General features: G+C 48.6%; 1 protein-coding gene across 1 annotated transcript; it reads right to left on the bottom strand.

The window, feature by feature from the left end:
- Positions 1–620: 620 nt before the first annotated feature.
- Positions 621–11,757, bottom strand: BCL2L10 (BCL2 like 10). The gene is made up of 2 exons (XM_039339600.1): positions 11,156–11,757; positions 621–1,821 (listed from the first exon to the last, which is right to left on the bottom strand). The coding sequence occupies exons 1-2, from the start codon at positions 11,564–11,566 to the stop codon at positions 1,690–1,692; spliced, it is 543 nt and encodes a 180-aa protein (XP_039195534.1). The 5' UTR covers positions 11,567–11,757; the 3' UTR covers positions 621–1,689.
- Positions 11,758–13,017: the final 1,260 nt, after the last annotated feature.

The raw sequence follows: 13,017 nt of genomic DNA, 5'->3' as shown, positions 1-13,017 counted from the left end.
TTTAATGAGCTGACTCTTTAAAGCAGCTCTCTCATTAATTGAAAAGTCCATGGAAACATGTAGTAGCTTTGAAGAGAATGATGTCTGCACGTTTTCACCTCTTCTCTCAAGCTAAGATATATACCAAAAGACATCTGAATGTCAGTCTTCAATTCACTGTCACTTAACTATAGCCATTTATACGGCCGCTCAGTACACATCAGATTATGCCCTTTGCAAAATCTGCCCTTGATTCACTAAGATAGGCCAAACTTCTGTTTCTCCACCTCTGCAAATGTTTGGGATGTTGTGTTCATCTCATGTACTGCAGCCACACCGCTGTACAATGGCCTGGAAGGAAAGGTGTCCAAACTACATTGTGAGACAGAAAATGCATTGTGACAGGAGCACGTGAAACGTTTGCAGGAAATTTGTCTTGCATTCACAAAGATGGCGTCAAGTCTCCTGATTGCTGGAACGTGGAAGCGATAGCATTTATCTCCCCTTTGAGCAGAGAAAAAAAGCATTAAAAACAAACAAATAACAAGAACTGCTTTTTCTTGGAGGCACAGTCATGCTCCTGGCGTGTTGGGCCTTTGAGAGAGAGAGAAAAAAATTCCACATAAAGTCTACTCATAAACTTGTTTAAAATAAAAATATTCAGTTATGTTTATTCACATATTAAAACTGTACAAGCTAAAGGAAAGGACACAGAACACTTCTCAAAGACTATTTTGTACAATACACAGTCTATCAATTACCAAAACTAGAACTGTTAAACAAGTTATAAGACAGATACAGCCAAGAAAGCAACTGGAGAGCTTTTCTTTTTAAAAAAATGGAATTTAACAAAAATAGATGTTAACCAGCTACCAGTATTATACAATGATAAATACTTCAAAAATATATTAAGTTATATGGAGTTTCTGGATTTGACAGGAAATCCACGGAAATCCCAGCCTTCAATGGACTTCCAAATATACCAATTTTAAAAAGGTTTTCTTTTTCTTTTAATAGTTAAACAACTTCAGTTAAGAACTGGTTCTGCAGCCTCTACTGTTTTGGTATCAACATTCTCAACATCTACTTGTAGTGTAACTTAAGAGTTATGTCATTATAACAAAAACACGTAAGCTATAATGCTCTGTGCAACATGGAACTTGCAAGTTTATGTTATTGAGTGACCTCCGTATGATTTGCATTGCTCCCCAAGAGGAATAAGCTCTTCATTCTTATTAATACTGGCTCACATTTCACAAGGCAATGATCCCTCCTGCCCACCTCCCCTCCCCTCCCTTCCCCACCGCACCATACACACGCACACAAAGAAGAAAGGCAAACACGTCTTCCACTTGGTTCCATCACAAGCCCACCATGAACAAGTAGCATTAACACCCAGCACTCCCAACGGTTCCCAGAACAAATGGTGACGAGGTGACAGCCCTAACGCCGAGATCCAAAAGATGCCCAGTCTTAGGATGAGCGCAAAGAGGCATTCACCAACCATTGGTTGTGCCAGGAGGTGATGTGTGCTCAACTAATTTTTGCCCCGACTCTAGTTAAAAATATATATTTATATATAGGCTTCTATCTTCGACCGTTGTAGAAATATAGAATGGACGTTTCCTGGGATGTTAGCAGTTTAAGAAAGGAGCGTGCCCACCCATCCCATCTCCCTGCAGTCTAAGTCTCCGCCGATGTTGTGGGTTCCTATCGCACCACCAAAAGAAAAGCCAATCCTGCCAGGCCAAATCCCGCCGCCGCCATAATAGCGTTGCTGATGGTGCTGTTCTGGTCAGCTGCATCCGAGCCATGCTTATTGAAGAAGTGGTAGAAGCCATCCTAGAAAAGAAGAGAGAGCAAGCAACATCATGAGTCAGCCCCTGTCCGCTTCAAGATCTTCTTGATAAGCCAGATACTTGCAGACGCCCGCAATTGGTCACCCATCAAATGTTCTGAACTTCGGTACCCAGAATCCCACCTCACCATGATAGCTAAGTATGGTGAGAGTTGGTCCAATGGCCATGGAAGACCCCGGGTGAGACATAGTGGGCCTACTCTTCATATTGATGCAAAGGAGACGACATCAAAAGAGACAGAAACCAGTCTTAAATTAGAAGGGAAATTTAAGAGGTGCCGGGGTCTGTGATATTCCCCCCCCCCTAAGTGAGCTGACAAATAAGCAAAGAGCTGTAGATCTGGAACCAACGCGGCTGATGGTAACAGAGATGCTTCAAACACCAGGTCTTTGCTTCCTCAAATCAAGTGCAAGATCCGGAACGCCCATTAAAGGAGCTGAATATGAAGAAGCATTTTTTTTTATCTTTTTGACTAAGAAAACAGGGCAGAGGGATTGTCAAGAGGGACGGATGGCTGTACCATCAGCTACAAGGGGGGGGGGAGCAACAAGCGAGGATTGCGCTATTGTGCTTGCATTAATGTGCCCAAACCCCACTCAGGAAGAGGGTATCCCATTCACACAAAACCAAACATCATTGTTATGTGTATGTGTGCTTGCTCAGTTCCTAGCCTGTTTTGTGTGCCAGAAACGAACCGGCAGCTGCGTGGCTGCCTCTTTATTCAGAATCACCGAGAACGAGGAGGAGGAGGACGTGAATCCAGATGGCCATGTTTGAACTCCTATCTGACAGATGTCTATGCAAATTGGTCCTACCCTGCATTTCCTTCGGAACTTTGTTCTTTACCCCTTTAATTTGGGCAAACAGGGGGGAGGCCCGGGAGGGTGGATGTCAGCTGATGCATTTTGCCAGCCATGGAAGCGGAAGGACGCTGGGATCATTAGCATTCAGGTGTGGCCTTTCCGCCAACTTGCCCTCTTTTCTGAGCAGGCACGAGTCGGCCATTCAGAACTACTGGGGCAAAGGTGCCCGAGGAATTCCGGAAGCAAAATAAAATAAAAATTAGGCAATGCCCCAAACTAAGAAGGTGGAGAACAGAATAGGTATTCTTTCCTTTTCTTAAAAAGAAAAAGAAAAAAAGCCCGCAAACTCCACCTTGCTATTATTACGTTACTGTCACTTAGGTGTCTGCTAAGAGGAAAGCGTTAATGGAAGAGCAGTTAAAACAGTAAAAAGGGCTACAGGAAAATGAAGGCTCTAAAACAGTGTTTCTCAACCTTGACAATTTTAAGGCATGTGGACTTCAACTCCCAGAATTCCACAGCCAGCATTGCTGGCTGTGGAATTCTGGGAGTTGAAGTCCACATGCCTTAAAATTGTCAAGGTTGAGAAACACTGCTCTAAAACAAGGGTGTCAAACTCAATTTCATTGAGGGCCGCATCAGCATTGTGGTTGCCCTGGGGGGTGGGTGGGCAGGGGGGGGTGCGGACTACTGGGTGGGCATGGATGGAGTGGGTGTGGCCTACTGGGTGGGCGTGGCCAACTCTACATCGTTCCGGTGAAGGGTGATTTAGTTCGTAGCCCACACATTCACGGGAGGATTAGATCATAACAAAGAGGAAAGTGTTTGGAAATCTTCTAGATCAGGGGTAGGCAGCCTCAGCTCTTTTATGACTCGTGGACTTCAACTCCCAGAATTCCTGAGCCAGCAGGGCTGAGCTTTGAAACCTCTCCCTGTCCTCACAGCATGGCTGGCTCAGGGATTCTGGGATTGGAAGTCCACGAGTCATAAAAGAGCCGAGGTTGCCTACCCCTGTTCTAGCCCTAATGCAGAAATCCACTATTGTAGCCACCTCAGCAGATAGTCATCCATCCTCTCTTCAACCTTCAGCAGCAAAGGAGATTCACCATCTCCAAGATAGTCTGGTTCATTAATGAATCTTCTCCCCTGTTCAGATGTTCTCCTATGTCCCATCAAAACTTCCTTATAATTTAAACAGGGTTCTTGAGGTCTTTAAGTGCCTGTGGCAGGAGATCCTAGACCAGGGCTTTTCAACCAATGGTACAGGTACCACCTGTGGTACATTGGCACCTGGCAGGTGGTACGCGACCATCCTAAAAAAGTGGTAGCGGGGGAGAATGAACTGAACCGGTGGCAGCACTGCACAAGCCTGAGCGAGAGATGGCTGGAGCTGCAGGGCTGTCAGGGCTCAGCGGAAGCGCCAGGATCAGTGCCGCTTTCAGCTGATCAGCGCTTCTTCAGGGCTGTCAGGGCTCAGTGGAAGCGCCAGGATCAGCACCAGGCTCCAGCTGCAGCTCGGCGCTGATCCTGGTGCTTCTGCTGAGCCCTGAAGAAGCACCAATCAGCTGGAAAGCAGCACTGATCCTGGCACTTCTGCTGAGCCCAGAAGAAACGCCGATCAGCTGGAATGTTGCAGCATCTCCAGGATCTTGTGATTTACATTCAGATGCTTGGCAACTGATTCATATTTATGACGGTCACAGTGTCCCAGGGTCATGTGAAGTGACCAAAACCTGCTGCAACCACCCAGCAGACGGGGGGGGAATAAAAACCAAACACCCCCACCCCTCCCCCACTGCCAATCCTCAACAGAAATGCTCACAACAACGAAAACCTTGGACAGGAGGAAGAACGCTGCCGGGCGGGCAGGCAGGTGTCTTGCTTGGCTGTGGCTAGGGGGGCACTTTTTTCAATCCCATTGTAACTTTGAACAGTCACTAAGCGAACTGTTGTAAGTCGAGGACTACCTGTACTTTTATCACTTTTTTCCTTTTGGGGGGGGGTCATCAAGTTTTTGACACCTTGCTAGGCGACTGGTGGTGCTCGGATGTTGCCATATCCTAAAAGTGGTACAATGGGTGAAAAGGTTGAAAAGCCCTGTTCCTTCTCATCTTTGAAACCAGCTCTTCTGTCTCCTGGCAAATTTTTCTTCACCAAGCTAAACATCTCCCACACCACCATTTCTTTCAAGTTGTTCCCTTCCAAGCTCCTGATTGTCTGGGTTACTCTCGTCTCTCAACCTGGATAAAGATGTCCACCTTCACGTAAGGGACAAAACCCACAATCTTCCCTAGAACCCAGTATCACAAACTTTTGTTTCTTCTCCTGCCCCCCAAATGTTTCCCTTTTTGGAATGGAGACATCAGAGTTCTACAACAGGATTCCTATCATCAGCCCCTTAAATGTGGCTGGCAGAATTCAAATACCCTGGAGAAGTTAAATCTCTGGAAATTATTACTGATTTCCTTGCAGTAAAATCCTTAACTGCCCCACATACCCCCATCCTATGCAAAAGTCACACAAGGCAAATGTCCCAGTCTTTAAAAAAAATACATATATATAATGCTGGGCTTCCAGACATCTGTAGCCAGACATGTGATTCACACACATGTTCCCATCCTCAAATTGCGTAGGTGGGAAAGATCTTACAGCCAGCAGCCTTACGGCTAGCCTCACAAGACGATCCTTGGGCCTATCTGGGGAACAAGCATCTTATTTCACCTTTCACCGTTGAGAAAAAAATGCACTTTTGTCCAGTTTAAACCTTTGATGCAGCCTGTGGGCACCAGTTAAATGCAGAACATGATCGCAAAGGTCTGGAGGAGGGGAGGGAGAAGGTGGAAATAACTGCCCACGAGAGGAAAAAAGAGGTGGTTTTGAATAGACTTACTTTCTCTCTCCTGCCCTGTTTGAAAACCGAGAACTGAATGAAGGTTTCTATGTATTCTTTACCCTTAGTCCTGTGTGAGAAATAGTTGCTTTGAAGTTGATTATTCACATTCCTGGCAAAGGTTTACACCCGCACCCACTCAACAATGGCTGGGGTTAGATTTTGCAGAACAGCAAGAAATCCTACACTGGAGAGTAAAGGAGAGTAAGAGGGAAGAGAGAACAAGCTTGTAATATACACAGAGGGAAGTTTCTATAACCTTCAGCTGGGCCAGATGCAAGGGAGAGAGGGGAAGAAAAAAAAAGTTGTCCTTTTGTTGTTGCTGACCTAAAAGATTAGCCAAGGACATGTCTTCTGCTATTAGCAATAACTTCTCTCAATAATAACTGCAGGTGTGTTCCACTTACAACCTGCAACTTCCTTAGCCAGCCTAGCCAACAGGTTGGGATGGGCCAACCCATACATACCCAAATAAATAAATAAATAAATTCAAGGGCTATTTTGTTGGCAGCTATCCAGCAACCAAGTTACTGAATATCTCAAGGGGTTCCTAGCTACACTGCAACCATCTTCTTATCAAGAAAAGGATATAAAAATGGGCTAGACTTCATAAGCTCTCTGGCAAAGGGCCAAGCACTTAAGAATGCAAAAAATCCTCTCTAGTTCTGATTGTATCAGAGACAAAACAAAGGCTGTTGTTGGCGGTAGCCTATTTCAAGTAGGTGGATGGGAAAGTCCAATTAAAGTTTGCGAGAACAACGAGGTTCCTGGAATTGCCTTTGATTTCCTAAGAGGCTTTTTGTTGAAATCAGCCGGGCCAGAATCTCAGCAACCGGCTTCTAAGCCTGCAATTAAGCCACAACCAACTTAAGGTTGGTTTATGGACCGTGTGAACTGAGCCAAGATCAGAAATGAGGAGGTGATCAGCCGCCTGGGAAGGCCAAGGGAAATCATCAAAACAATTAAAAAAAACGAAAGCTAGAAGATTTCGGACATGTGATGCGACACCCAGAAAAATACGGCATACTCCATTTAATCCTCCAGGGAAAGAGCGAAGGCAAACGTGGTCCAGGCAGAAGAAGAACATCATGGCTTCAAAATCTAAGGGACTGCTTCGGACAAAACTCAGCTGCACTTTTTCGTGCGGCTGCTGATAAAAACAGGATCGCCAACATCGAAGAAGAAGAAGAAGAAGAAGAAGGAGGAGGAGGAGGAGGAGGAGGAGGAGGAGGAGGAGGAGGAGGAGGAGGAGGAGGAGAAGAAGAAGAAGAAGAAGAAGAAGGAGAAGAAGAAGAAGTAGTAGTAGTAGTAGTAGTAGTAGTAGTAGTAGTGAACTGAGCCACTTTGCTGGCCAGTAATTCTGTAGCTTTGCTCAGGATGAATGGTGGCTTAGTGAATAAACCATGACTTGGTAACCAATGGAAACACATGATTAGGCTGTGAAAACTCAAGAAGAGTTTCTACACTGTAGTTCTTGGCTCAGTTTTGACCAGAGATTTAGCCACACAACTTCTCAATCTTTATCACCCGTTAAGGAACAAAGCAAAAGTTTCACTGGGTAAGCCATAAAAACCTACCAGAACTGCTTGCTATTCCTGTTTGCCTCAGTCTGTTATGAATAATATGTTCGAAATCGTACAGATGACATGAAGACATCTCCTTGGTTGAACTTGACAGGCTCTGCAGGGTTCATGGGAAGTTCATGAGAACTCAGCAGAAACTTGAGTCCAACTCTACTGGATTAGACTGGAGGAACTAGTCTCCCATGGTAGCCAATCACGATCTTCAGAGAGTTCAGAAGCAGAACTGGTATGAAGCCTCCTGTTCCTCTTTAGCTGGGACTCATATATGTTCTCCTCTGAGACTGGATTTAATGTATACTTGCAATGAGTAGCCATGGGCGGCCTTCTCCATGCACTTGGCCAACCCCTTTCCAAGCCATCTGGGTTAACGGCCATTGCACCATAATCCTATATCTGAAATGGAAAGCCCACCACACTCTGCAGAGGTTAATGATTCCCACCACCTGAAAGCAGCAAAGCCAAGCAGACATTAGCTAATGGAAGGTGGAGCTTAGTGACGCTAGATGTTGACTTGACTTGGAAGTACCCCACTTCTTCTTTCCATGTCCAAGGCATGCACCATCATGTGGTTATCTTGGAAAGTTTGGGTCAGTCTCTATCTGCCTAGTCTTAGTCTATTTCAGAGAATTGTTTCATAATAAAACAGAAGCTGGCGACAGATCCCTTTATGTCTACCTTTTGGAGAAAAAGCAGATTATCTATAAAGGGTTGAAATGAGGGCTCTCTCAGCCTGGTTGTTTTCTTGCAGATGTTTGATTACCCAATTAGGTAACATCATCAGTGCTAGAAGGGTTAGCGCAAACCCCCACTCCCTTCTAGCCCTGATGATGTTACCTAGCTGGGTAATGAAATGTCTGCAAGAAAACAACCAAGCTCAGATAGCACCAAGGACCCCTCAAAAAGCAGACTACATTGGAAACACAACTGTAATCCTAAGGCTTTGGAGATGCCCTTTATTCAAGAAGATAAATCTTTATCTTCATAGATACAAACATAAGCAAACATCCTCTTGATTCAGCCACACTTTTCTAGGTAGCAACATTACTACTACTCCCGCCATGTCCTCCATTTTTGCTGTATTTTGGTAAGGATCAGTTGTTGGTCTATCTCAGTGGTTCTCAACCTTTTTAATGCCGCGACCCCCAACCGGTTGTAAGTCGAGGACTACTCAACCGGTCATAAGTCGAGGACTACTCAACTGGTGCAGCACCGTTTGCAGAATGGGACTTTTGGCAGGCTCAGCAGGGCAGAGACAGCCTGGACAATTCCTATTGGCTTTTGAAAGCCAATAGAATTAGACTCTATTCAAGAGAGTCTATTCTATTGGCTTTCAAAAGCCAATAGAATAAAAGGGAGTAGCACAGCTAAGGAAAAGGGGGAAAAAATGGCGGACTGCGTTGTTTGGCGACCCCCGTGAAATGGTCCTTCGACCCCAAATGGGGTCCCGACTCACAGGTTGAGAACCACTGGTCTATCTAAAACAGTGTTTCTCAACCTTGACGATTTTAAGGCATATGGACTTCAACTCCCAGAATTCCACAGCCAGCAATGCTGGCTGTGGAATTCTGGGAGTTGAAGTCCACATGCCTTAAAATCGTCAAGGTTGAGAAACACTGATCTAAAACTTGAGAGCCGGTCCAGAGGATGAACCAAACCACCACGGAAGGCTGAAAGCAAGACTTGTAACCCAGATTGAAGGTCTTCATTAATGTTTTCCCCCCCTTCCCAAAATTTTGGCTGCGAAAATCTGCAGAAGTCTTAGGGAGCACTTTCTTCTGCATAAACAAACAGAACAACAGAGCTTTCATTCTTCCAACGTACCGGGCAAAAAAAACTATATTTCTATCAGTGCCATTAGAGAAAGAATCCATTTGCTAGACAGAACTCAAGAGTTCCAGATGCCATCTAGTTTAGGCTAAAAAAAAAAAAATGCCAATCAAATGGAGACCTGCAAATTCTACATAAAGTATATCAGTTGCATTTTCTGTCTGCAGTTTCAAGGAGACTTCTTCCCAATGACGTTGATTATATACGAGCCTGTCTCCAGCAGAGGACAATGCTCTTTGGTTCAATGGTCAGGTCTAGGACACCACAGCTACAATCATCTGATGCAGAAATGCATGCACACCCATAGTTGCCATGGTGCGAGCTTCCAAACTCTGGGATTACATACCCACCTTCCTTCTATTTAACTGTACGCTGGCTCAAATTCACACACCGTGCTAAGCCATCAAGTGACTTGCGCAGTTTTGACATAATATATTTGCATATCCAGCCGGGGGCTTGTAAACCATTGTTTCACAGTTTAACATGTTACTACACAAGCTCAGTGAGGCTTTTTTCCCCCTCCAAACCATGGTTCATCACTACCTTCCTTCATGAGATACATGATTCTAATCTCAAGGTTCCTAGTCTGAAGAATACCATCTGTTCCTCTCTTCCCCCCCCCCCAGGCTGGACTAGCCTAAAACTAAACAGATGTCTTACTACCTGGCTGTGAACTAAAATTCACAGGAAACCTACCTATTCCTCGGTAAAGTAAATATTTTGAAATGCTGGACAAAGTAGAAGTCTGTTGGCAAGCAATCTACACTTGGAAGAAGACATCCAGGTGCGGCCTCTACCTGGCCAGCCCTGAGAACTGTCCTGCTTCATGCTAGTCCCAATTTCAGAAGGATGGTTCACAAGACCCTGTCCATCCAGACAAAAGCAACAGAGGCCAGCTTCACTCATTGCGTTAAGCCAGGTTTTCTTAACTCCGATCTAACCAGGTCTTAGCAGGCTGGTTTCCAAAGGCACATCAGACCACACAGTTAAGACCACAACAGCTGGAATGCGCTGAAGCCAGATGCAAAGGAATCACATGACTTACACAATATGGGAAAGCCATACCAGAGTAGTGCAAAATTGCGCAAAAATGTGGGGTGTGCCGGGGGTGGGTGGGTGGGTGGGTAGGGGGCTTCCTTAAGCTGAAAGACACCTCCCCAAGAGAAAAGGCAAAGAAACCTTGACCTAATTCCACATTCTGGGCAGATCTGGGTGGCCTTCTGAAAGACGACTTTAGAAATCGGTTGGGAGGGGGCAAACTGAGCAAAGGGGGGGGGCAACTCTGCAGGCTTTTTTTTTTTCCCCAGGGGCTCCTTCCTCTGAAGCCCTTCAGCCTTTGCAGGTTTTCTTTGGCAAGGCTGCTTCAAGGACAGGCGGTGGGGGCATCAGCTGCCAGCCTGCGGGGCACAGCTCAGTCCCAGAAAGCAGCCCCCCCCCACCCCCAAAAAAACCCCCAGCCCAGCCTCCAGAACCTGAAGGCAAAGCTCACTTTTTTGCAGTATGCGCGCCGCATAAATAATGCGGCTCAAAGCGGGCGCCCGTAGCAAGAATTGAAAAAGAAACCAGCTATATTGGCGGGGGGGGGGCACACACAGGCAGGGGAGGGAGGGAAGGAGAAGCGGGAGGAGGGGAGGCCGATCCCAGATTCCAAGAAAAGCGCTTTCTAAGGCAACTTCTCACGGTTTGTCCGCGGCTGCTTCCCTTATATGGGAAAAAAAAAGCAGCCGGGCCTCCGCGCTGCAAGCAGCCGTCAGTCAACCCTCCCTCGCTCCCCCCTTCCTCGCCCTCCCGCTTCTTCCCCTGCAATTCTGGGCTCCGCATCGGGGCTGGGGAGGGAGGGGGCGATGGCGAGGAGGAGGAGGAGGAGGCGGCGGAGGGGGGCGCCAGCTCAGCACATCGCCGGGCGGGGAGCCTCCGCGGCCGGCGACCCAGCGCGCCTCCGAAGCAGCCGGCGAAGCCTCTGCGCCAAGGTCATCCGGCAAGCGCCGCGCCGCTGCAGCCAGACTCGGGGAGGGGGCGGCGGGCGGAGGAGGAGGAGGGGGCGGCCGCCGCCGCAGCTCCGGCGAGCGGAGGAGAAGGCATCGCAGCCCGGGGCTGCCCACCGCCGGCGCGGGCAAGCAGGAGGCGCCGGGGAGGCTTGGCGAGGGGGCCCCGCGGGAGGAGCCGCCGCCGCTGCCGGCCCGAGCCGGCTGGCGGTGCGGGCGACGCGCTTACCCAGCCGCCGTGCGCCTCCAGCCAGTCCCGCCGCTCCTCGGCCAGGTAGGCGGCCAGCGCCTCGACCAGCGCGCCGCTGTGGTCCGGAGCCCCCCGCTCGGCCAGCGCCGCCGCCAGGTTGCCGGCGAACACGACCAGCGCCACCACCCGGCCCCAGTTGAGGCCGCCCTCGGCTTCCATCTGCGTGGCCACCCGGCCCAGCAAGGCGGCCGCCTCGCCCGGCTCCGGCAGGGCGGCCGCGCTGCAGGCGTTGCGGAAGAAGAGGCGCTCGCGGCTCTCCAGCTCGTCCGCCACCCGGCGCAGCGTCTCGGCCGTGCGGCTCGGCGGCGGCAGCGGCGGCGCGGCCCCCAGCCGGTGCTGCAGGTAGTCGCCCAGCAGCTGCGCCGTCTCCTCCCGCAGCGCGCCCGGCATGGCGCCCTCCTCTCCTGCCCGCCTCCCGGGCGGCGGCGGCGGCGGCGAGCGCTTCGGGGCGATGGCGGAGAAGCGCGCGGAGGGCGAGGCGGCGGCAGCGGCGGCGGCGGCGACCAACAAGGCCCAGTACCGGCGCCCGCCGCTGCCTAAGAAGCCGCCTCCGCCCCCGTCTGCTCACGTGTCGGCCGGCTTCGGCGGCTCCGCCTCCCCGGCCAGGCGCTGCAGTGCCTCGCCGCCTCTCGCCGGAGGAGGGGGGAACTGCAGCGGGGGGGGGAGGAGGAGGAGAGAGCAGCCCACGCGCTTGGCTGCGTTCTCACGCGCGCTCTGCAGCCCGGTTGCGCTGCGGCTTTTTTTTTTTCTTTCTTTCTTCCTTTCTTTCTTTTTCCAAGCCAGATCTCTTTCTTTTCCTCTCCTCTCCTTTCTTTCTTTCTTCTCTCTCCCTCCTTCTTTCCTCTCTCTCTTTCTTTCTTCCTCCCTCCCTTTTTCTTTCCTCTCATTTCCTTTCCTTCTTTCTTTCTTCTGTTTCCCTCCTTTTCTTTCTTCCTCCCTCTCTCCTTCATTTCCTTTCCTTCTTCTCTCCTTCTTTCTTTCTTCTCTCCCTTCTTTTCTCTCTCTTTCTTCCTCCCTTTCTTTCCTCTCATTTCCTTTCCTTCTTTCTTCTCTGCTTTCCTTTCTTCCTCCCTCTCTCCTTCCTCTCATTTCCTTTCCTTCTTCTCTCCTTTTCTTTCTTCTTTCTTCTCTCTTTCTTCCTCCCTCTCTTTCTTTCTTCTCATTTTCTTTCCTTTCCTTCTTTCTTCTCTCCTTCCCTCCTTCTTTTCTTCCTCCCTCTCCTTCCTCATTTCCTTTCCTTCTTTCTTCTCTCCCTCCTTCTTTCCTCTTTCTTCTCCTTCTTTTTCTTCTTTCTGCCTCTCTCCCTCCTTCCTCTCATTTCCTTTCCTTCTTCTCTCCTTTCTTCCTCCTTTTCCCCCTCTCATTTCTTTTCTTCTCTCCCTCCCTTCTTCTTTCCTTTCTTCCTCGCTCCCTCCTTCCTCTCATTTCCTTTCCTTCTTCTCTCCCTCCCTCCTTTCCTTTCTTCCTCCCTCCCTTTTTCTTTCCTCTCTCATTTCCTTATTTCTTTCTTCTCTCCCTCCCTCTTTCCACTCTCTCTCTTCCTCCCTTCTTTCCTCCCTCCCTCTCTCTCTCTTTCATTCTATCCCTGTCTGGATTTCTGGGTTGTTGTTTTTTTTTTAGTTTAAAATATAATGCAATCGAAGTCCCCCCCCCCTTTCTATAGCTCGCATGATAAGGTGTGTATTAAATGGGTAAAGTCATTTTGTTGAAAACTGGGTTTGTGGCGGGAGGGGGGGGGTGTTGTTGTCCGGGTGGTTCTATTTTGGTCTGGGGTTTATTTGAGCAGGAAATGGGGAGGGGGGTGTCTTTTTTTTTTTTCCTTTTGGAAACCCCTGCTCTCT

This window comes from Crotalus tigris, unplaced genomic scaffold, assembly GCF_016545835.1.
Source record: "Crotalus tigris isolate CLP2741 ecotype Arizona unplaced genomic scaffold, ASM1654583v1 scf7180000017735.2152567, whole genome shotgun sequence".
In the NCBI taxonomy this organism is placed as follows: domain Eukaryota; kingdom Metazoa; phylum Chordata; class Lepidosauria; order Squamata; family Viperidae; genus Crotalus; species Crotalus tigris.
Note: the sequence above shows the minus strand (reverse complement) of the source record. Positions and strands in the feature narration are given on the sequence as shown.